This window comes from Tachyglossus aculeatus, chromosome 15, assembly GCF_015852505.1.
Source record: "Tachyglossus aculeatus isolate mTacAcu1 chromosome 15, mTacAcu1.pri, whole genome shotgun sequence".
Taxonomy (NCBI): domain Eukaryota; kingdom Metazoa; phylum Chordata; class Mammalia; order Monotremata; family Tachyglossidae; genus Tachyglossus; species Tachyglossus aculeatus.
The window spans coordinates 22,581,487-22,607,477 of NC_052080.1; the positions used below are offsets into that span (position 1 = coordinate 22,581,487).

Consider the following 25,991-nt stretch of genomic DNA (forward strand, 5'->3'; position numbering starts at 1 on the left):
CACACAGTAAGCGCTCAATAAATACGATTGAATGAATGAATGAATGAATGAAGGGAGTCAGATGGGGTGCTGATGTCCTTTATTAGACTACTACTAGTCAGTGGAGACTCACCATTTAGACTGGATGGACTAACAGATAACAGGTTGTATCTCCATTATACACCACCACCTCTCCCTCCAAAGAAGTCTCAAGGCCCCAGAACCCATTATCACATTATCACTATTCCCAGTGATTCTAAGACACTCATACATTAATCGATCGACTGCATTTTTTCAATACTTACTGTGTGCAGAGCATGCATTAGCCATCTTACATTAAACATCTGTATCTTCTCAATCAGTAGTATGACAAACCATATGATAAACCAAATACGAAACAAATGTAAACAATAGTCTTGCGTCACCTTTCTTTTCAAGTTTTCTAATCGCATCCTCGGCTTCATTTTGTTTCGCTTTATAAAAGGCTTTCAGTTCCTCCGTCTCATTATTCTTTCTATCTAAGATCTGCAAGTAAATTTAAAACACTTGAAACGACCTCTTTTAAAAAGCAAACAATATACAGAAAACACAAACTATTGGTTTGCTGCAAACAAATAAGAAATCACTATTTTTAGTGCATTATTTCTGCTAAGGATTTTTGGCCTTCAAATCACTTTTAGGGTAATTATCATATTTTTATAAGCATGCCCTTTATCTCTGGTTTCAGCATATTCTCTAAAGTGGTAACAGAAGGGTATCTAAGGGGCATGGGTGGGGAGGGGAAAAGGAGTGATATTAAAACATCTAATTCATCAAAAGGCTGAAAGAACAAGGGAGGCCTTGACAGAAGCACTAACTCGCTTTATGGCAGATATTTCAGGGGCTGGAGGGATTTTGCCCTACAGTTAAAGGACCGTTGAGGAAAAAAAATAGACAACAGTGACGAAACTTCCTTCATATTTTGAAACACACATCAACCTTCCTCCTCATCATCCCGCCTCCAAACCTACTCAGTCCTCATTTATTGCTACCCTAGTTCTCACTGGCAGGATTAAAAAGGGAGGATAGACAGTAAAGAAGAAAGAATGATCCTATTGAATAGAGTTTTCAATCATCAATGTTATTTGAGCACTTACAGTGTACAGAGCACTGTACTAAGTGCTTGGGAGAACACACAGGGTTGGTAGATACAAACCCTGCCCATAAATACAATTATAGCCTGGTGAACTTTTCCATTCCCCAAATCAAACATACCTCATATATAAATTTTAATTTGGCACCTAGAACCATTTGTAATGATTCTTCCATGTGCCATTTACTTCGCAAAGTAGAACTCCTGGAAATGAGGCTTTTGTGATGTCTTAAGCCCAGCCCAGAAAAGTCCTGAACAAATGTGGGATATGGACTAAGAAACGCCAATAAGAGGTACATATGAGGCTTGGGAAAACTGGGATAAAACACCTTCCAGCTGCTCAGGAATGTGGTATTTGGGATAGAAAAAGATTTGGGGAAATACCAAGGACGAGAAATATTTTTAAGTGTGGATGCCAGCGAAATAGTCACTATGAATCTAACATTGTGATCTGTTCCAGTTTGAAGACGGAAAACCTCAAACATCAGCTGCCAGATGGTGCAATCTCAGGGGGAAACTGGATCAGGCTTATGTGGAATGCCCACAAGCTGGGAATTGAGGCTCATGCCAAGCAGAGGTTTGAAGGAGCAGGAGAGCAGTGTGGGGCAGGGAACAGAGGAGGAGAAGGGAAAGGTGGGGGGAAAGCAGGAAGTTAGGAAGCTCCATGAATCCAGGAAAGAGAAACACTAGAGAATGGAAGGGAGGAAGTAGAGGAAGAGGCACTCAGAGACAATACAACAGGTTCAGAGGATGGGAAATAAAGGTGAAGGCACCCAAAGAACATGAAAGGAAGAAGTAGGGAATCAAATTGGAGGGATGACAACTGGAATAAAGGTCATTTTTCAATTAATTGTTGGGCAAGACAAAAGCCACACTTATGAAGAAAGCAAACGGATAAACAGGACTGATAAAATATAAAATAAAGATGCAGTATGGCCTAGTGGATAGAGCACAGACCTCGGAGTCAGAAGGACCTGGGTTCTAATCCTGGCTCCACCACTTGTCTGCTGCGTGACCCTGGGCAAGTCACTTCACTTCTCTATGCCTCAGTTACCTCATCTGTGAAATAGGAATTAAAACTGTGAGCCCCATGTGGGACACTGTATCCAACCTGATAAGTCTGTATCCATCCTAGCGCTTAGTTCAGTGCCTGGCACTTAGTGAGCGCTTAAATACCATTAAAAACTATGCAGAACAGAGTGGAGGTCACAAGACAGGAAATGAGAAAGATTTGATTCTCTAACCAGAGAACTCTGAACTCGAGGAATCTGTCTCTGAACTCGAGGAATCTCAACTTGAGGAATCTGGTTGGGAGAAAGATTCAGAGGATGAACATGGATTCTATGCAAATAGAGTAGCAGTAGCATTATTTATTAGGCTGTTACTGAGAGTCGAGCACTGTGCTAAGTGCAGGGAAAGAACACCCAGGTGGAAAATAAACATGGTCCCTCATATTCTGTGGCACAGAAGCCAAAGAAGCAAACAATAATGAAGTAAAAGGCCAAAAGTTTTATTTAGGAGGTGAGGAGTACAAGCAGAAAGGGTAAGCTAGGTCAAGTGGAAGTTTTGCTCCTAAATACTCCTGTCGACGCATATAAGGAGGAAGGAAGAGTAGGCCATGGTGGTAATTTGAGGATAAGGGCAGGCAGAACAAAGAAAAAAAGGAATTTTATGGAGAGGTTTTTTTTTGCTTTAGAAAGGAGGGAGAAAGACTGGATGTGGTAGTGAAAAAGGCTCATGCCGAAGACAAAACTGACAGAACAAGTAATTGGAAGGGGAAATTCTGGAAGGAGAACTGAGAATACTAAGGCCTTTGGACTAGACTTACTGTCAAGTTTTATAGAGAATATACTGGTACGCTGTACAAGGCTTTGGAGTTTTTCATGAAAATGTGGAGAGACCTGCCCTTGAAAAGGAAGGAGCGTGGAGTGGGTTGCTCTCTCGCAAGCCTGGGTCAGGAAAAGGCTTATGAAAAAGTAAGCTTTGGCCACCAAATTACAGTGTTGGATGCCCATTGTACATCAGAACAAATATAAGTTTAATGTCTATGGACTACACGTCCGCAAGGTGAATGGAGAGATTTGAAAGGAAACTGATGATAAAAATGGGGTGAGGAAGAATTGTTCCTGATGGGGACAAAGAATTCAAGTGGAAAAAGGAGCTAATTTATTAGATGTGAAGACGTGGGGTGCGGGAGGTTCTTGAAGAGTGCAGAAACATGGCCTGAACATTTTTGTAGAAAAATGATCTAAGCAAAAGAGTTAAGTATGGACTGAAGTGGGTAGAGACAGGAGGCAGGGAGGTCAGCACTAATAAAGGCAGGAGAGAATTAAGTGCATGGATTAACATGGTAGCAGTTTGGATGGGAAGGAAAAGATGGATTTTAGCAATGTTGTGAAGACTGAACTGACAGGATTTAGTGATAGATTGAATAAGTGGGTTGAATGAGAGATAGGTGTAAAGGATAATGCCAATGTTATGAGCTTGTGAGACAGAAAAGATGATGTTGCCAACTATAGTGATGGGAAAGTCAGGGGAGGGCAGGGTTTGGGTGGAAAGATAGGGAGTTTTGTTTTGGACACCATAAGTTGGAGTTGACAGTAGGACGTCCATGCAGAGATGTCTTGAAAGCAGGAGGAAATGTGAGACTGCAGAGAGAAAGAGAGATCAGGGCTGGAGATGTAGATTGGGGTATCAACCGCAAAGAGATGGTAGTTGAATCCGTGTGTGCAAATGAGTTCTCTAAGGGAGTGGGTGTAAACGAAAAACAGAAGGGGATCCAGAACTGAACCTTCAGGTACCCCCGCAGTTAGGGGGTGGGAGGCAGAAGAGGAGTCCACGAAAGAGACTATTAATGAGCGGTCAGAGAGATAGGAGAAGAACCAGGAGAGGACAGTGTCAGTGAAGCCGAGGCTGGAAAATGTTGCCAGGAGAAGGGGGTGGTAGACAGTGTTGAAGGCAGCTCAGTGGTCAAGGAAGATTAGGATGGAGTAGAGGCTATTGGATTTGGCAAGAAGAAAATCGCTAGTGACTTCTGAGAGGGTGGTTTCTGTGGAGTAAAGGAGTTGCAAGCCAGACTGGAGGGGCTCGAGGAGAGAATTAGTGAGAGGAACTTGAGACAGCCGGTGTAGACAATTTGCTCAAGGAGTCTGGAGAGGAGTGGTAGGAGGGAGATAGGGTGAAAATTGGAGAGAGCTGTGGAAGGGTGGCATTTTTTTACCGATATGGGAGACATGAGCATGTTTGAAAGCAGAGAGAGAGAAGCCATTGGAGAGTGAACAGTTGAAGATGTCAGTCAGGGAGGAATGAAGGGAGGGGGCAAGTGCTTTGATAAATTGTGAAGGAACAGAGTTGGATGGGCAGGTGGAGAGGATGGATTTTGACATGGAGCTGGGAGAAGCCATTCTTCATCTCCCAGCCTGTGGCAAAGGACGTACAAGAGGACACAACTATGGATGACCCTTAAAATGAAATTTTCATTTTAAGTAGTGTCAGTCGATGGATTAGTTCATTCACAATGCGTTAGCCCAACTACTATCACCCAGCAAAATGATAACAAGGTCAAAAAGTATGTCAGGATTTGATTTAAAAAAAAATGGTGAAACTATTTCATCTATTTCTAAATCTCCCAGTTCCTTTCAGACTCTCATCTTTGCTTTCAAAGTTGATGAGCCAAATATACATCTGACCAAATATTAATATCCTTCACTGAAGGCTTTGATGTGTCATAATATGGTGTCAACTCATTTCCTTCAAGACTGTGACTCAGTTCTGAGGAAGAGAAACACAGTCTCAGGTCTGAGAGAATCGGGAATGCTAAGCCTCAATCTGAATCAGTCATATTTAAAAAAAGAATTAGTTCAGCTCTAATTAAATGTTTCAGTCACTTTCAAAGTGTGAGGCTACTTTATATGTTACTGTGAATATGAGCTATGGCTCTGGATGCCCAGGAAGGGGAAAAACTGAACATAGGGGAAAAATTGAACTTTATTAAGATAGCCTATGTTGAAAAATTGCAAAGTTCAAATTTAAAAATATTCTTGGGAAAGCAACCAAAATTTCAGCTGCAGTACTAAAATGAGGTAAGGGTGGCAACTGTCACACTTACCTACTGGTATGCTTGTTTATGCTACACAACAAAATTTCTAAATAAAAGATATAGAAATAACTAGGAGGAAAGAAATGAATAAACCTGGCGCACAGTTCTCGCACATTTGAAAAATAATGGTAATGGTCAGGGTTATGACAGAGCACCCTTCAGGCTACATTCAAGAAAATGATGTAAACCTGAATAGACAGTCGGCTCATGTGCCTTTACAGAAGAAGAGAGAAGACCGAATAATCGGGCTGCCCTGTGTGTTTGAAGAAGATGGGAAGTCTCCCATCAGAAACCATGGAGGAGTTTCAGTCCCAACTACCAGAACACAGCAGTGTATGTATAGCGACCAAGGCTCGAATACAAGGCTGACCCAAGACAGCGTTCCTGAGGGTCCCTAATGGTTGCTGTACATCCCTTAAAGCCATCTTTTCCCCAAACATGCTGCTGTTCTGCTAGAAGAGCAAGGAGATGCAGGGAAACAGGGTCATGAATAGGCCCCAGATGGGTGTGATCCCGGGCGTGAAGGATCCCGTGCATTCCCACAGGATGGGCTTTTCCTAGCAGGGTTGGGAGAGAGAGACATGTGACCTAGTGGGACCTAGGGCCTGGATGTCAAAGGAACTAGGTTCTAATCCTGGCTCTGGTAATAATAATAATAATGGCATTTATTAAGCGCTTAGTATGTGCAAAGCTCTGTTCTAAGCGCTGGAGAGGTTACAAGATGATCAGGTTGTCCCACAGCGGGGCTCACAGTCTTCATCACCATTTTACAGATGAGGTAACTGAGGCCCAGAGAAGTTAACTGACTTGCCCAAAGTCACACAGCTAATTGGTGGAGCCGGGATTTGAACCCATGACCTCTGACTCCAAAGCCTGTGCTCTTTCCCACTGAGCCATGCTGCTTCTCAGTACCTGCCTGCTGTATGATCTTAGGCAAGGCACTTCAACTTCTCTGGGCCTCTGCTTCCTCATCTGTAAAACGGGGCCTCAACACCTCTTCTCCCTTCCCCTCAGACCCCCGTGTTGGGTAGAGACTGTGTCCAAACTGATTTTCTTGTTTCTACTGAAGAGGGCCTGACACATAGTAAGCGCTTAACAAATAGCACAGTTATCACACAAATTCCACCATAAATTTAGATACAGTTTGCTTATGTGTAATTTGGAATTTTTAAACCAAACAAGACTTCCAAAAAATTTTCACCTCATTACACCTTTCAAATTTAATAAAGACAATAAAGCTACTTATCAAGAATTTGGCATTTCAGAACAATTTTAGAACCATCTGTCAACTTCATCCTACCTTCTGAATATCAGTGTCATGTTTCTGCTGCAGTTGAAGCTTCTCTTCGTGGAATTTAGCTTCCATTATCTTTGTTTTCATCTCCAACTTTAAGGGAAAAGAGAATCACTAAATCATTTTTCTTAAATCAACCTATGCTCTTTTATTAAAGATGATTAATAAAAACAAATTTCCTTTTTATTTTGCTCAACTTCCACGAGTACATTGGCAATTAAACAGAATAGAGGTGTTGGTATTATTTTGGCTCTAATCTCAAAAATGAAGCCCAGCAGAGAAAATACCAAAGTCATAAATGCCGATTCAGTGTAGCTGCTTCAGTATCATATCATCTGTTAGAACTGAAAGGCTATAGAGAGTTAACTTCAGAGCATCACTTTTGAAAAATTTGGTTCTTTAATCTAAATTGCAGTCTAGCCTAGTAGAAAGAGCCCGGGGCTGGTAATCAGGAAACCAGGGATCTAATCCCAACTGTGTGACTGATGTGTTTTATGGCAAAATACTTAACCCCTCTGTTGCTCAATGTCCTTATCTGTAAAAGTGGGATAATGTCCTGGCACTCCACGATGAGCCCGAATGGGATAGGGACTGTGCCTGGTAGGATTATCTTGTATTTCCTTAACACTTATCACACAGTAACCACTTCAATACCAAAATTAGATTTCCCAATCATTTATTTATTACTAACTCCACATTGTCTTCCTCTCCATATGTTGAGATAGTCAACTGTACATGCCTTTATGAAACTGTCTAAATGCATGAGTGCTGGGGTATATAGTTGTGTATGTATGAAAACACAGTTTCTGCATGTAAATTATAGGTATGTGCACAAATGCTTTGGGGCTGAGGGAGAAGTGAATCAAGAGGGCAAATGAGGGGGTCACAGAAGGTTGTATTCATGCATCAAATTATACATAAATGCTAAGAGTAGTTGTTTATATATACACATGTTCATTGGGCTGCAATAGTTGTCACTTTGTGTGTTTCATCGAACACCTCAAAGATGGTCCTCTGTTCAACACTCCTGTCCTCAGATCCATTACTCTGTTTATTTATTTATTTTACTTGTACATATTTATTCTATTTATTTTATTCTGTTAATATGCTTTGTTTTGTTCTCTGTCTCCCCCTTCTAGACTGTGAGCCCACTGTTGGGACCGTCTCTATATGTTGCCAAATTGTACTTCCCAAGCGCTTAGTACAGTGCTCTGCACACAGTAAGCGCTCAATAAATATGATTGAATGAATGAATGAATGAATCCAGTAGCAATACTGAATGAATACAAGTGAAGGAAGTAGCATGGCCAGGTGGATAGAGCACAGGCCAGGGAGTGAGGAGGACCTGGGTTCTTCATTCCCGCTCTGCCACTTGTCTGCTGTGTGACCTTGGACAAGTCACTTCACTTCTCTGTTCCTCAGTTAGCTCTTCCATAAAACGAGGATTAAAACAGTGAACCCAAGTGGGACCGGGACTGTGTCCAACCTGCTTAGTTTATCCCAGTGTTTAGTACTGCCTGAAACATAATCAGTGCTTGACAAATACGACAAAGTTAAGTGGCTTAGTTAGTTTATCTAACTAAACTAAAACACCACATACAAAGCCATGGTAATGTGAATATCCTTTAAGATTCGCTGCGAGGACACGGATTCAGCGCCCGCTGCTTAGGTCTTGGGGCCATCCCTGTCGTCTTTTATTCAGTACATAGAATATTGTGTTGGCGATAATAAAACTGAGGTTTGGAAGATTCACCAAGCAGGATTAATCAGTGGTATATATTGAGTGCTTACTCTGTACTGAGCACTATATTAAATGCTTGGGAGATACACCATTCACTTATTAGACATGAACCCTTCCCACAAGGAGCTTTTAACCTAAAGAGGGAGAACAGACAATGAAGTAAATTACAGATAAGAAAGGAGCAGAGTAGAAGGATAAGTACAAAAGTGTTTTGAGAGGAATAAGTATCATCATCATCATCATCAATCGTATTTATTGAGCACTTACTGTGTGCAGAGCACTGTACTAAGCGCTTGGGAAGTACAAGTTGGCAACATATAGAGACAGTCCCTACCCAACAGTGGGCTCACAGTCTAAAAGGGGGAGAGTATCAAAGTATCAATGAGCTTTAGGGGAACAGACCCAAGGGCAGAGGCGACCTAATAGGGAGGGCAAATATGTTGGGGGAAAAGAGAGGTCAGTCAGGGAAGGTTTCTTGGAAGAGATGTCTGTACCCTATAAGCGCTTGATAGTCAGCCCCAAATAGCACTTAGGTAAATAATCCTAATTCATTTCAATGTCTGCTTCCCTCTCTAGACAAGGGAACTTGTCTACCAACTGTTTGTATTCTCTTTTCCCAAGCACTTAGTAAAGTGTTCCGCAGAAAGTAAGCCCAGAAAGTAAGTAAATACCATTGATTGAGAAATAGGATTTTAGTAGTGCTTCAAAGATGGGGAGAGTGGTGGTCTGTTGGATATGAAGTAGGAGGGAGTTCCAGGCTGGAGGAATTATGTGAGCAACGGGTTGGTGGTGAAAGAGGCAATATTTAGACCCAGTGAGTAGGTTGATCCTAAAAGCGGCTTAGTGGCAAGAGCACGGTCTTGGGAGCCAGAAGATGTGGGTTCTAATCCCGGCTCTATGACTTGTCTGCTTTGTGACCTTGGGCAAGCCACTTAACTTCTCTTTGCCTCAGCTAACATCTGTAAAATGGGGATTGAGACTGTGAGCCCCACGTGGGACAACCTGACTAACCTGCATCTAACTTGGCACTTAGTAAGTGCTTAACAAATACCTTTATTATTATTATTATTATTGTTCGAGTAGATAAGTTCACAGGCTGGGTTATATCAGGAGCAGGACTTAACAGCTGGTATTTTGCTCTCCAACTCTGCGTGGTTCAGTGATTTTTTAAATTGTTTCAAGATTACTGTTACTGAGCATTGCTTGTTCCTCAGCAAATGAGCAACTGATATCTTGGCCTGTGCACTGTGTAGGGTTTTTTTTTTTCCATCTGTCCACCCTTTTCCCTCCACCCCGCAACACACATACACAAATTGATGTAGTGTTGTACTAAGCTTCTCACAACCTCTCACCCAGCCCCTGTGTTCAGTGACACTGCTAGGTCCTCATCTGCTTCATAAACTACTGCTGAGCGTGATCATCATTTCTACTGCAAAGCCACTGGGGTTTCAACAGGCTGCTACCTACATAATCCATCTTCGAAATGTCGTGCCTTCAGATATGACGGTGGTGAACCGAGGACATTGGCAAATTAGGAGGGAAGAAAAGGCATTAGCAACTGTGGAAAAAGTTGGGCCTTTTTTCCTTGGAATTCCCCACCCCACTGTCCAGAAACAGTTCATCAAGTTCTCACACACACCCAGTGAAATAGAGACAGCAAGGAACCTCCCCTACCTCACTAATCCTCTCAAAACCATTCCAGAAGTCATCTTTTTCCAAACTACTTCTGCCTCCTCCACCCTCCGTGCAACGCATCCTAGAAGAAACTAATCATACCTGATTGTGGAGGGATAAAATAGCTGACCTTCCCCTTCCATTCCCTCCCAGTTCAGTCGTATTATCTGGCATCCCTATGTGGTACTGACTCTGTAAAGCAAACACCACCAGGGCCAAGCTACCTGCCAGTACCTTGCCTGGGCAACTGGGTTTTTCTTCTCATGTGCAGGCTACAGAACGCAAATCTGAAATGTGGTACCCTTTCAGTGGCTTGTAGGGGAAACAATTCATACAAGGTTTTTCAAAAAGCTCCATCTCAGAATGACAACCAGCACTACTGCTTTAAGTGATGATGCTCCGAGGTAATAGGGAAAAATATAGGAACTCAATAATAACTTTAGAAGCACCTATATTTTGATTCACTTCTGCATTCTGGAATGCAGTATAAATAAGGAAAAAAGTTCATGATTCCCCAAAGTTTTAGTGCTAAAATGAAAACTCTTCCCAAGACTATGAAGTTTAGCTATTTGTTAAACATCTATGATACAATTCCTTGGGGTTTCTGTCATTATTTACTCCCCTCGCTGAGACTTTGAAACAAATAAGCCCTAAGGACATATAAACAATACAGATGCCAAACATCTGTGCTCTCCCTGTTATTTCAAGCTAAAGAGGGCAACACTAACATAAAAGATTGAAATACCAAGTCACAGTTCCTTTTCCTCTCCATTTCCAATCTCTTCAACCGCAAACTACAATAAAAGATACTGTTTGTATAAAGAAGGGTAGTCAATCAAATGCTGAATTTGGATTTTAATCTTTCTTGAAATTCTGTGCCTCATCTAAACTCTGGTTGACCATCTTCTTCAGGGAAAATAATTGTTAGCAAGTAAGATGTTTTCCTGCCCTCTCAGAATCATATCTAAAAATGTGTCCTTCCTCTCATTTTTTTCCCCAAACAAAATTTTGCAAAATAATTTTAATCCATTTAACCTGTTTAATTTCCTATCACACAAATCACAAGGCAGAGATATCACCCCCCAGCTTTTAAAAAATGGTATTTTTGTACTTACAATATGCCAGGCACTATATTAAGCCCTGGGGTAGATAGAAGTTAGTCAGGTTAGACACAGTAGTCCCTGTCCCACATGAGGCTCACAGTCTTTTTAAGAGGAACTGAGTCCCAGAGAAGTTATGTAATTTGCTCACGGTCACACAGCAGACACATGGCAGAGCCAGGATTCGAACCCAGGTCTAACTCCCAAGCCCATGTTCTAACCAAAAGGGAATGCTGCTTCTCTTGCTATCTTGTGTCTGAACGCTAAGAATCTTTGACAGCTGCTGATTGTCAGGCTTTCCACAACTGATCTTTAAGCCAGAGGTGGTATTTTAAAGATTTAGTTATTTGCTAAAATTCTACAAGCTGCAGAACTTTTTTCTGTGGGAAGTGCAGTGGCTTTCAAAGCCAATTTGAATAAAACATTATTTTTCAGCCACAACGGACATAAAATTTTCAGTGGCAAAATGATATTGACACAAAAGGCGTTATTAATCCACATTAAAAAATGCCACTCTATATTCTTGTATTTTACTAGCAAAATACCTTCTTTATACCTTTAAGTTATAAGCTTAATTCCTAGTGCAAGTATAGACTAATAATGATAACAATGATGATGGAATTTGTTAAGCACTTAGTACGTGCCAAGCACTGTTCTAAGCGCTGGGGGGGTACAAGGTAATCAGGTTGTCCCACGTGGGGCTCACACTTTTAATCCCCATTATACAGATGAGGTAACTGAGGCCCAGAGAAGTTAAGTGACTTGCCCAAAGTCACACGGTTGACAAGTGGCAGAGCCAGGATTAGAACTCATGACCTCTGACTCCCGAGCCCGTGCTCTTTCCACTGAGCCACGCTGCTTCTCTACTATAGACCGTGACCACATTAAGTGTTCAATAAATACAATTGAATGAATGAGTGATGGAAAAGATGCCCCCGTCCCACCCTCCTAAGCTAGAGTGGAAAGAGAGCAGGAGCCTGTGAGTACACAGCTTGGCACTCCCCAGGAGTTCAGCTGAGATCCCGAGATTGAGTTTTTCATGTTTTCACACATCAGCTTTATTAAAAAGAAAGAATCTGGCCTGCTTCTAAATTCTGCAGCATGGCTCAGTGGAAATCAATCAATCAATCAATCAATCAATCAATCAATCGTATTTATTGAGCGCTGACTGTGTGCAGAGCACTGTACTAAGCGCTTGGGAAGTACAAGTTGGCAACATATAGAGACGGTCCCTACCCAACAGTGGGCTCACAGTCTAGCAGAGCACGGGCTTCGGAGTCAGAGGTCAGGGGTTCAAATCCCGGCTCCGCCAATTGTCAGCTGGGTGACTTTGGGCAAGTCACTTAACTTCTCTGTGCCTCAAGTTACCTCATCTGTAAAGCGGGGATTGAGACTGTGAGCCCCACGTGGGACAACCTGATCACCTTGTAAACTCCCCAGCGCTTAGAACAGTGCTTTGCACCTAGTAAGCACTTAATAAATGTTATCATTATTATTGAAGTTTGTCTTTAACACCAAACTCAACTCATTTGAGCAAATACCTATTAAAGAAATAAAACCTATTAACAGACAAAAAGCTTCTTATAATTGAAATAATTTAGTGTAAGTTTACCAACCAATCATCACTACTATACCACCCAAGCTGTTTAAGAGTAATAGTAGGGTAACATAAGGAAGCTTTCTTCAGAACACATACACCCACAAGCGCACACACACACATATACATGTACCTTGGACACAACAGTGTTAATCGTATTTATTGGGTGCTTACTGTGTGCAGAGCACTGTACTAAGCGCTTGTATAAAATTTCACTTGTCTAAATGGCTGGAAAATTTCTGCCCCCTAATGAATGATTCCCTGTGTACCACCCATTGACATGGCTTCAAATTGCTGGTATGTGCAAAATAACTCTGGTATAAACTTAAATAACTACACAATGTCATCCTCCAGTATAACCAACAACAAGCAATAATGCAGCTGTGGATCAAATGCCCGCTGCCTGACAAACATCTGGACATTCTACTGGTGGGGTTACGGGACTGAATTGCTCACTCATCTCTTTGATCCTTCTTAACATCTCTAAAGCACATGCACGATAATTAAAGTCATAAGCCAGTCATGTTCCAAATAAAGCAGTCCCCTAGAGATGGCCAAGGCCACACTGGCAATAAGGTTCATTAGGAACTTTCTTTTCACTGCAAAGCTGATCCATAAAATTGCCTTTACCGGCACTACTTTATAGATCAATTGCCCACAGAGCATATCTGGTCATGGCCTCGTGGTTGGAGCACGGCCCTGGGATTCAGAAGGACCTGGGTTTTATTCCTGGCTCCTCTACTTGTCTGCTGTGTGACCTCGTGCAAATCACTTCCCTGACCCTCATTTACCTCCCCTGCAAAATGGAGATTAAGACTTGTGAGTCCCATTTGGGACAGCGACTTTGTTCAACTGATTAGTTTGTATCTACCCCAGCACTTAGGACAGTGCCTGGTACATAGTAAGCTCTTAGCAAATACCATTATCATCATTCCATAACATGGGAAACAAGGACTGCCGAAGGTAAGTTGTATCTCTCCTAGGTTTCTTCCAAGTCAGAGATAGTATGGAGGGATAAAAGGCCCAAAAACTGAAGGGGAAGAGTTCTAAGGGGCCCAGAATAATGGATTCATTCAATCGTATTTATTGAGCGCTTACTGTGTGCAGAACACTGGACTAAGCACTTGGGAAGAACAAGTTGGCAACATATAGAGATGGCCCCTACCAAACAGTGGCCTCACAGTCTAGAAGGGGGACACAGAGAACAAAACAAAACATATTAACAAAATAAAATAAGTAGAATAAATACGTACAAGTAAAATAAATAAATAGAGTAATAAATATGTACAAACATATATACAGTTGCTGTGGGGACGGGAAGGAGGTAAGGCGGGAGGTAATGGAGGCGGTTTTAGGAAAAAGCTCAGTAAATGGTAATTATTAAACAGAGGGAAACCAAAAAAACAAAAACAACCCACCTTTCTGTCAGTTCCCCTAAACTGATCTTGCTGCTTAGGAGGGATTTTACAAATAAAGTCATCTATTCAGCGCTTAGAACAGTGCTCAGCCTTAAAGCAGTGACTGGTACGTAGTAAGAGCTTAACAAATATCATTACTATTATTATTATTAATATTGCTCAGCAGAAATCAGCAGGAAAATCAGGCTCGGCAAGCAAGATTAAAACCTTCTTGAAGGCACATCTCCTCCAGGAAGCCTTCCCTGACTGAGCCTTCCTCTCCTCCTCTCCCAATCCATTCTGTTCCACTCATACTTACTCCTTCATTCATCCTCTCTCCCTCTCTCCATGGCACATATGTATACATCTGTAATTCCCTTCAAAGCCCTACTGAGAGCTCACCTCCTCCAGGAGGCCTTCCCAGACTGAGCCCCCTTTTTCCTCTCCCCATCCTCCCCGCCCTACCTCCTTCCCCTCCCCACAGCACCTGTATATATGTTTGTACAGATTTATGACTCTATTTATTTTACTTATACATATTTACTATTCTATTTATTTTATTTTGTTAATGTGTTTTGTTCTGTTGTCTGTCTCCCCCTTCTAGACTGTGCGCCCGCTGTTGGGTGGGGACCGTCTCTATATGTTGCCAACTTGTACTTCCCAAGCGCTTAGTACAGTGCTCTGCACACAGTAAGCGCTCATTAAATACGGTTGAATGAATGAATCTATTCACTTATTTGTATTAATGTCTGTTTCCCCCTCTGGTCTGTGAGCTCACTGTGGGCAGGGAATGTGTTTGATGTTATACTGTACTCGCCCACGTGCTTAGTATAGTGCTTTGCACATAGTTAGCACTCAATATATACGATTAATAATAATAATAATAATAATCATAATAAGCTGGCCTCTTTTGCTGAAAGAGCAAAAACAGCCAAACAGAGTAGAGCTATACTGAAAGAAGATATTAAACAACCAGCAAAACTCACCTATGCTGGGCAGCAGTGGCAGAGGAGAAAGTTGAGAGTGGAGTCTTAAGTTTATTTTTTATGATGGCATTTATTAAGCGCTTACTGTGTGCAAAGCACTGTTGCAGAAGGAGCAGTGGTAAACCACTTCTGTATCTGCACCAAGAAAACTCTATGGATACACTACCAGAACACTTGCAAGTGGAGGTGGGGTATCCTGGGAGAGGTGCGTCCATGGCATCGTTATGGGGAGGAGACGACTCGGCAGCATAAGACAAGACAACCACATAAAATCTACATATCTATTCTATTTATTTTAGTTTGTTAGTTTGTTTGGTTTTGTTCTCTGTCTCCCCCTTTTAGACTGTGAGCCCACTGTTGGGTAGGGACTGTCTCTATATGTTGCCAATTTGTACTTCCCAAGCGCTCAGTACAGTGCTCTGCACACAGTAAGCCCTCAATAAATACGATTGATGATGATGATGATAAAATCAATTCAGGGAGGGGAAAAGAGAATCTGATGAAGGGTCATTTTGTTCGACCAGTGATCTGAGATGATACTTATTAAAATTTCTTGACAGGCCTTGAAGAACACAACTTCACAGCTAGTTTTGACTTAGTGACCCCGTTTCAACTGGACCTGAGTTCCATCCAACACCCTGAGGTATAGGGATTTCTGACGATTACTTCAAACGGTCCTCGGGACAAAAGTTTTACTTGCAAAAGTTACTGGACAGTGTGGAGAAACCTCTAAACTACTCTTACATGCTGGCATCTGCTACTGGCTATGAAGACTTCTCGCAAAAATAATCAGACCGGCTAACCAAACAACTCTTCCAACTCTTTCTACAACCATCCACCCACTACTGGTTACAAACCCTGGAACCAGTACCGAGAAGCTAACTGAAAAAAGCCTAGGAGAGATGATTTATTGTTCACTTAATGTTCCCCATTATCATACAGCTACAGAGCTGACTTTCAAATTGACATATTTTACTAGCGTTTTCTTAGATTGTGAACTCCAAGTGGGGCAGGAACTGTGCCCATGCTAATTAACCTGTATCTCCCCCTATGTTTTACAGAACACAGTTTCACTCATCATCATCATCAATCGTATTTATTGAGCGCTTACTGTGTGCAGAGCACTGTACTAAGCGCTTGGGAATTACAAGTGGGCAACATATAGAGACAGTCCCTACCCAATAGTGGGCTCACACTCACCTGACTACTTTCTGGTTTATAGTACTTTCACTCATCAAGAGGATGAAATATGCTTAAACTGATTGGAATAGAAGTTGAAATAAGGAACCTCAAAAATCAAAATATATTTTCAACCCGGTACAAAAGTATTTTCACCCCTACTCAACTCAACACTCCTCAAGGGCGGGGATCACGTCTACTTACTTTACTGAACTCTCTCTCAAGTGCATAATGCAGAGCTCTTCATGCGATCAATTGCTCGATAAATTCCACTGACTGACTGTGGTTTGGTTGGCGGGGGGGGGGGGGGCACATAAATCTAAAGAGAAGCAGAGTGGCTCAGTGGAAAGAGCCCGGGCTTTGAAGTCAGAGGTCATGGGTTCAAATCCTGGCTCTGCCAATTGCCAGCTGGGTGACTTTAGGCAAGTCACTTCACTTCTCTGGGCCTCAGTTACCTCATCTGTAAAATGGGGATTAAGATTGTGAGCCCCACATGGGACAACCTGATCACCTTGTAACCTCCCCGGCGCTTAGAACGGTGCTTTGCACATAGTAAATGCTTAATAAATGCCATTATTATTATTATTATTATTATTATTAAAGCCTGCAGTAGGGCCTGGAATGCCCTCCCTCCCAACATCCGCCAAGCTAGCTCTCTTCCTCTCTACAAGGCCCAGCTGAGAGCTCACCTCCTCCAGGAGGCCTTCCCAGACTGAGCCCCTTCCTTCCTCTCCCCCTCGCCCCCCTCTCCATCCCCCCATCTTACCTCCTTCCCTTCCCCACAGCACCTATATATATGGATGTATGTTTGTACATATTCATTACTCTATTTATTTATTTATTTATTTTACTTGTACATATCTATCCTATTTATTTTATTTTGTTAGTATGTTTGGTTTTGTGCTCTGTCTCCCCCTTTTAGACTGTGAGCCCACTGTTGGGTAGGGACTGGCTCTATATGTTGCCAATTTGTACTTCCCAAGCGCTTAGTACAGTGCTCTGCACACAGTAAGCGCTCAATAAATACGATTGATGATGATGATGATGACAGAACCTCCACTTTCACTGGTGTCTAGCTAAAACCTGGATGTCTGATCATTCTACCTTTACTTGATAGGATTATTAGACCATTAAGTGTTTTGGGGTCCTGGGAAGGGCAGATGAGGGGGTGAATCAAGACTTCTTAATTTAACTTGGGTTGAGGGGGAGAAACTTCTCCCTTGAATGGATCAATCAGCTGCCTGGGGGGTGGTGCCGGAAAACAGACCTGAGTTCTCTGGGCATTAGGATGGCATATGTCTCTGAGGCCCTGGTAATCTGCCGAGGTCAATCGAGTTCAGTTTAAGACAGAAGTTATATAACTAATTAGGGATGCTCCATCTGGGGTGAATTACATATGACTTGTCCTTTAATTCTGATATTTGGCATTTTAAAAAAGTACACTCACATCCTTTTCCTCTCCTATTTTAATGTCCTCGTTTGAAATAAGCAAGTCACCATAACTGTTGTGACTCTAACAAAGCTAGAATTCAAGCTTTGCCACCTGTTTGGCACCCCTAACACATTAACCAGAAAGGCCCACTACAAGCAAAAAGATGACAAAACAGATCACTGCCCGTCAAAACTGAATATTTACAATTGGTAACCACAATAATTTGTTTTCTTTTTCAATAAAAAGACTACTTCCACTAATCAAAGTCTTACATAATATAAAAAGAAAAAACACACGACCTCCACATGCAGACACACACACACACTTTCCACTACGTGCATACACATATAGACAAAACATGGGGCTTACGCCTCTCAGAATGACAAAACTATCCATTTCTGCTAAAAAGATGTTCCACATTTTGAAACCATATTGTGGTCTGCAATACTCATATCAGCACACTGTTTAGAAACCAAAGAAAACTGTAATATTGGTTCTTTTTTGAATACTGTCTCTTCCTGATGTTTATTACTCTAATCTGGTCTATACTAAAATATATCATTTTACTTTACTGCCCCAAAATCCAGAGTTATTAAGATGAAGAATTAAATGTTTATCATTAACTAATGGGGCAGTGTTTTTCATCCCTCGCAGCAGTTAAATGATAATACATTCAGATTTATGGATCTGAACTAAGCACTTTGTGGAGTACAAGAAACCACATTTTATACAGGTACAGTCTGAAAAAAAAAGCAGTAAGCAGAAGCATACGTCTGGAAAGCACATCTGCATGTACAGTAAGAGATAAGTCAATAGCCATTAAAATACTAAAGAGACTATTTTCTAAAAGGCTAAAAATCTGTTATTGTTATTATTGTTATCACGGCATTTGTTAAGCACTCTGTCAAGAACTCCTTTAAATGCTGGGGAAGATAAAAGGAAACTCAGAGTCCCACAAGGAACTCACAGTCCAAGTAGGAGAGAGAGCATGTATTGAATCCCCATTTTAAAGTTGAGGAAATTGAGGTGCAAGGAAGTTCAGTGACTTATCCCAGGTCACACAACAACCAACTGGCAGAGTCGGGATTAAATTCCAGGTCCTCTGACTCCTAGGCCTGTGCTCTTTCTTGGCAGGTGGCTAGATCTACAGCCAGGTTTTCATTCATTCACTCATTCAATCGTATTTATGGAGCGCTTACTGTGTGCAGAGCACTGTACTAAGCGCTTGGGAAGTAGAAGTTGGCAACATATAGAGACAGTCCCTATCCAATGACGGGCTCACAGTCTAGAAGGGGGAGACAGACAACAAAACACAACATGTGGACAGGTGTCGTCATCAAAATAATTAGAAAGCTAGATGCACATCATTAATAAAATAAACAGAATAGTAAATAAGTACAAGTATAATAATGGAGTAATAATGGAGGTGCTGTGGGGAGGGGAAGGAGGTAGGACGGGGGGGATGGGGTGGAGGAGAGGAAAAAGGGGGCTCAAGTCTGGGTATCTGATGCACCAGGTATCCGATGCAGCCTTGTGACCTAGACTAAAACAATAATAATAATGACATTTGTTAAGCACGTACTATGTGCCAGGCACTGTACTAAGTGCTGGGGATGAACAAAATGCAAAAAGGGGCAAGGTTGCACTGCAGTCAGGAAGTGTTTTTTGGAACACAACTTTGGAAAACAAGATTATATCAAAGCTGGCAGGTGATACAGGTAAGGTATGCAGTGTCTAAAATAAAACACTCAAAGTGTTCTTTAACAATAGTAATGAGGGAACAATGCATCATATGTATTAAATGCTTACTATGTGTAGAGCACTGTACGAAGCAGTGGGCAAACAGCGGGTCTATCAACTCTGTCATACTGTATTCTCCCAAGCCCGTAGTACAATGTTCTGCTCACAATAAACACAATAAATACGATCGAATGATTTACTGATACCTTACTATGTGCGAAGCATTATACTAAGTGCTGGGGCAAATACAGGATAATCAGATTGGACCCCAGAGGGGCTCCCAGGCTAAGGGGGAGGAAGAGCATGTACTTTATCCCCATTTCTGGGATGTGGAAATCAAGGCACAAAGAAGTGAAATGACTTGTCCAAGATCACAATGCAGTCAAGCGGTGGAGATATAACTGGTACCCAAGTCTCCTGGCTGCCAGACCAACGCTCTTTCCAACAGAACATGCCACCTCCCATGTTAAACATACGGACCGCGTCTGTATGCTAAAAACATAACTATCCAAAATTGGACAGAGCAAATGAACCTAGAGACTCCTTCCCCGACTGAATGAATTAATATTCTTGGGCAGTAAGTGGACGGAGAAAGAGACCTTCTGAAGAAACAGCTGCATGGCCTGGCAATCAGTCATGTTTATTGAGTGCTTACTGTGGGAGAATGAAATATAACAACCTAACAGGCACATTCCCTGCCCACACCAAGCTTACAGTCTAGATGGGGAGACAAAGAGTAATATAAACAAATTACAACTATGTACATAAGTGCTGTGGGGATGGGAGGGGGGATGAATCGAGGGAGAAAGTCAGGGCAAAGCAGAAGGGAGGGGGAGAAGAGGAAAAGAGGGCTTAATCAGGGAAGGTCTCTTGAAAATGGGGGAGAATCATTGCCTGTTGGATATGAGGAGGGAGGGCGTCCCAGGCCAGAGGTGGGACAGGGGTGAGAAATCGGTGGTGAGATAGGTGAGACTGAGGTTCAGTGAGAAGGTCAGCATTAGAGGAGCGAATTGTGCAGGTTGGGATGTAGTAGGAGAGTGGCAAGGTGAGGTGGGAGGGGCAAGGCGATTGAGTGGGACAAGAACTGTGTCCAGCTAGATTTGCTTGCATCCACCTCAGTGGTTAGAACAGTGACTGGCATATAGTAAGCATTTAAATACCATCACCATCAGTCATTCAATCGTATTTATTGAGCATTTACTGTGTGCAGAGCACTGTGTACTAAGCGCTTGGGAAGTACAAGTTGGCAACATATAGAGACGGTCCCTACCCAACAGTGGGCTCACCGTCTAGAAGGGGGAGACAGAGAACAAAACATATTAACAAAATAAAATAAGTAGAATATGCACAAGTAAAATAAATAGAGTAATAAATACGTACAAACATATATACATATATACAGGTGCTGTGGGGAAGGGAAGGAGGTAAGGCGGGGGGGATGGAGAGGGGGAGGACGGGGAGAAGGAGGAGGGGGCTCAGTCTGGGAAGGCCTCCTGGAGGAGGTGAGCTCTCGTATTTTGATTTCTGTCTCCCCCATTCAAATGTAATTACTTTGAGGAGAAGAAATATGTATCTTCCCGATGCTGCACTTTCCTAAATGCCTAGTACACAGCAATCCACCCAGGGGGTACTCTAATACTGTTAAGACTGTGAGCCTGTTGTTGGGTAGGGACCGCCTCTATATATTGCCAATTTGTACTTCCCAAGCGCTTAGTACAGTGCTCTGCACACAGTAAGTGCTCAGTAAATATGACTAAATGAATGAATTACTGTTAAGCAAATCTGCAGAATTTAAAACTGTAGAAAAGATACATACAAACAATTTTTAAGCAAAAACGCAAAAAATAAAAATGGCTTAAGGCCATCTTTACATTGAAGTATTTTATAGCAAGTAATTTAACTAGGGGCTAGTCCCAATCTTGAATATAATGCTAATCTTCTGTAACTAGACTATCAGTTATTCCAAAACGAATTTAACCACTTAGTTTGAGTTTCTGACAAACACACACAATAACTTCATTGCCTTTTTCAGGCAGTGGGTGGGTAACATTCAGGATGGGTGGAGGGGAAGTTCAGAAGCTTTTTCCTATTTCTCAAAAATAAACTGTTTCTTCCATCTGTTCTCGGTTGCTCTCTGCTGCTGCAAACTGACCTGCCCTTGTTTGGCTTGAAGCTTTTTCAGTGATAATTTTCCAAGTGGTTTAATCCGTGTCACAAACATTTAAAAAAAACCCAACTGCCCCATGCCGACATTCAGAGAGGGCCGTGATGACGTTATCCCCATGTGCTAAACGTTACAGAGTCAAAACAAGGGCTACACCAGTGTGTGAAAACCATGGCTAAAAGTAAAGAAGTTAGTCATTCTACCACACATTCTCCCTACCAGAAAGAAATGGGGAGGAAAAAACCAGTCGAATCACTTTTTTAGCTTACTTCTAAATCCCGGAAGCATAGATAAAATTCTAACCCCAAGAATCTTGTGGGTTATTTTCTACAGGTAAAATTCAAGTCACCGATTGTGCATCATTTGCACAGAATCAAGAGCTGGAGCCCCAACTCGCCACACCTCCTCCAAGAGATAATAATAATAATAATAATAATAATAATGATGGTATTTCTTAAGCGCTTACTATGTGCAAAGCACTGTTCTAAGCGATCATTCCTAAGTGCACATTTCCCCTTCACAGTCTCCCTTCTGGATCACCTATGCACTTGACTCTGTCCCCCTTAAGCACCTGATTTTGCCCCCACCCTTGATATCACAGCACTTACCCTCTGCCACTTCCCTTCTTTGTAATTTATTTCAATGTCAGTTTCCCCCAAAGACTGAAAGCTCCAAGATCATGAATAACAACTCCGTTGAAGTCTCCTAAGCGCTCTGTACAGTGCTCGGCCCACAGTAGCTCTCAAAGGATCAAAGGACGTCAATTCTTATCCTGGATCTATCACTTGTCTGCTGTGTGACCGTGGGCTAGCCTCTTAACTTCTCTGTGCTTCAGTTTTCTCATCTGTAAAATGGGGATTAAAGACTGTGAGCCTCATGTGGGACATGGACTGTGTACAACCTCATTAGCTTTTATCTTCCCCATTGCTTAGTACAGCATTTGGAACATTGTAATCACTTAAATACCATTAAAATAAATGAAAAAATACATTTAAAATACCATTGTTGGATTGATCGGAGAAGAACTGCAAAATTTCCTTTAACTGTCCAGCAAGAAATCAGTGGCGTTGATTGAGCCTGTTGTGTGTAGAGCACAGTACTGAACTTTGCAGAGTACAACAATTTTAGCCACAGTGTCAACAGGCCATTTTTGAACATTGAATGTAAGGTAACACTAACTTCTCCCACCTCGCACTGATGCCGCAAAAATAATAAATTACAACACACTCCAAAATACCCAAGAAAAAACAGTCACATAAATTGAAAACTGAGTCTAAGTTAATGTATGAGCAGTTTTTAGTTTCTTCTTTCAACTCAGAAATGTGGGCAGAATAAAGATGCTCATGCCATCAAAAGCATGCTATCATAAAAGGGTACAGATCTCATTATGTAGAGATAAAAAAATATCAAAGCCACAGTTTCCTTCTAAATAGCCAAACCGATATAGGCGTCACAGTACAAAACTAGCACAATAGAAAAAGGAAATATGATGTGAATGACCCAAAACAGTAATAATAATAATAATAATAGCATTTATTAAGCACTTATTTTGTGCAAAGCACTGTTCTAAGCACTGGGGAGGTTACAAAATGATCAGGTTGTCCCACGGGGGGCTCACAGTCTTAATCCCCATTTTACAGATGAGGGAACTGAGGCCCAGAGAAGTTAAGTGACTTGGCCAAAGTCACCCAGCTGACAATTGGCAGAGCCAGGATTTGAACCCCTGACCTCTGACTCCAAAGTCCATGCTCCTTCCACTAAGCCAAGCTGCTTCTCTAAGTAGATACCAACAGACAGATATACGCCAAATTAAAAATGGGAATATAAAGAAGTGGATCTGAAAATAACTACTATCCCAAGAGTATTTTCAATACAAAGATGACACTAAAGAGAAAACTTTGGCTCTTCTCAAATTACTGAAAAGGAACTGTATAACAATTTGTATAATGAAAGAAGAAACCCAATTATACTGGTACCCTGAAAGATTGAAAATAAGCCCACACCTCAAACCACAACAAAAAAACCCCTCTTTTATGGCATTTTTTAATCATCTCCAGCCAAAAATGTGATGTTCTTTGTAAACAATTGGCTTTCATCTGTAAATAGCAAAGTTATCGATTAACAGTATGGATCAAATACACCTTTTAACAAATTTGTAGCGGATGGAGAGAAGAATGAAAGAGTTGACAATTTTTCTCTCCTGGGATCGATAATTAATAATAAAGGAACCAGGAGCCAAGAAATATGCCGAAGATTAATGTTAGGAAGACTTGCTAGGAAGAACCTGGAAAAAGTTATGAAATGTGCTGATGTAAGAATTGCCAAAAAATACAAATTGCCAACTCTATGAGGTTTCCAGTGACAATGTATGGGTCCAAAAGCTGGACAGTGAAAAAACAGGATAGAAAGAACATCAATTCTTTTGAAATGTGGTGTTGGAAAAGGCTTTTGCAAATACCATGGACCGCCTGAAAAACAAATAAATGGATTTTGGAGCAAATTAAGCCAAAATGGTCTTTGCAAGGCCAAATGACTCGACTTAGATTAGCATATTTTGGACACATAATCAGGAGGACTAATTCTCTGGAGAAGACACTAATGCTAGGAAAAGTCCAGGGAAAGCGTGGAAGAGGCAGACTAGTAGCTACATGGATAGAGACCATAGCTACGATAACGGAAGAACCATTAGAAAACTTGTGGATTATGGCAGAGGACAGAGTGTTCAGGAAAAAATATATCCATGGAGTCGCTATGAATCGGAAACGACTCAATGGCACTAAATAATAATAATAATAATACAAATACACCCCCATATACCAGTCACCTACTATGCTAATGGCCCATTGAGTCCAAAAGAAGTAAAAGATGTGGGCCCTGCTCTAAAAGAGCTTTTACTGGAAGGGAGGCAAAAATTATTTACAAATAGAGGGTGTAGGAGGAAGAACAAACAAAACTAGTAGTGGCAAGGTGAATAAATGAAAATATTATTTGATATACCATGTACATAACTGCCGTCAGTGGTGTCTTTTTGAATGCAAAGAATATATATATATATATATATATATATATATATATATATATTTGTAGCTACAAATGTTAAGGGTGGTTGTTGGATGGCATTCCATCATACTGCATTTTTTGTTTAGTCTACATGATTTAGGTAAAACTGAAATAAAAGCTAGTAAAATACAATGTACATGACTTTCACTGAATCATCAGTTTCAAGAACTCATCGTTCAATTCCACATATAAATCTATGGGATCAGATATGATGGCTCATAAATAGGGAGTTTGGGAATAATGGGTCATGAAACTTTATACTAAATTGCAGGTCTTTCAAGTTGGAGTGATATCCAATTTTCTAAGCAGCCTATTAGCTCAACGGATACAAATGGTACATCTATGTTTCTTGCAAAATTTCACTGTCCTTCCTTGCTCAAAACAAGGCAATATCACCAACAAAGATAATGCCGGGCTTCAGCACACTGACCAGCTCTGACAGCAAAGAGAACATCCACATAGCTCCTCTGAGCAGACACGGGAAAAGAATGATCAGTAGCAGGATTCTCATGTGGTTGATAGGTGATCAACTGAAAAGAGGGCATCTTCAAAGAATTGAGGGGCCAGCAAGCCTTTTCACAACATTGTGTAGAATGATCTCAAAAATGTCTATTGTGAGGTAGAGCAGCTGAGAGTCTGGTCTGGTCTGCAGCGAGAAAGAGACGTATGTAAACTGGTCTCTTTTGGGCCACAACTATATGCATGGATAGCATCTTGCATTTTGATCTTAAAGGCCAGGCAGACGTGAATACACATGCCATACCTATTCAAAAATGAGCCACCACTCCATACTACTTGCATGCAAAAACAATTCCTTGCAGCGCTGATGTACTTGCCAGTTGTTGGACCTGTTCGTTTTCAAGACTGTCTCTGGGTTTCCCCATCTTCTCAAAGACCCTGCTCAAAGAAAATATTCTCTCTCAAATGGTGCTTGAAAAGCAGTGAGAGAATCTTGTAACCTATACAGTCAACTCTCTTACTTTCCTTCCTGAAGATTGGGCTTTGGATTGCACCTTGGAAGTCATGGGACATTTCTTCAATAGTCTGTATTTTGCTTATAAAGATAAACTGTATTCTCTTCCCTTGGATTTGTTTTCATGGCAAAATGATGAAAAGAATGTCCTCTTCCCCTCCCATCTGGGTTAGGTGTCACTACAACACCACATTTTAAAAATAGTGGTGAGCCTGGAACCACATATCGCCTGTTATACCATGACAACCATTATTTCTTTCTTAAATCACTTCCATGGGCCATTTTTTGAGCAAAGTGAGCAGCCTCAGGCAAAGATCCAGAATACGACGGAGGAAAACTTTCTCCCCTCGGCTTAGGGAGTGCACAGTCTCAGGCGTTACAGAGAGAATCAGGATAATTCATTATCTTCGATGACGAGCAGTTGCAACGTGGCCTAGCAGAAAG

At 41.5% G+C, this 25,991-nt stretch overlaps 1 protein-coding gene across 11 annotated transcripts in view; it reads right to left on the bottom strand.

Moving 5' to 3' along the window:
* Positions 1 to 25,991, bottom strand: part of CEP112 (centrosomal protein 112) — a 348,495-nt gene that overhangs the window by 257,865 nt on the left and 64,639 nt on the right. For all 11 annotated transcript variants that reach the window (XR_005454199.1, XM_038757370.1, XM_038757364.1 and 8 more), the window contains 2 exons: positions 6,511 to 6,597; positions 405 to 504 (listed from right to left, as the gene is read on the bottom strand). Coding sequence is in view for 10 of the 11 variants with exons in the window: in XM_038757370.1 (XP_038613298.1) it covers positions 405 to 504; positions 6,511 to 6,597 (187 nt within the window). In the remaining variant the exon portion in view is untranslated. The remainder of the gene's footprint in view (positions 1 to 404; positions 505 to 6,510; positions 6,598 to 25,991) is intronic.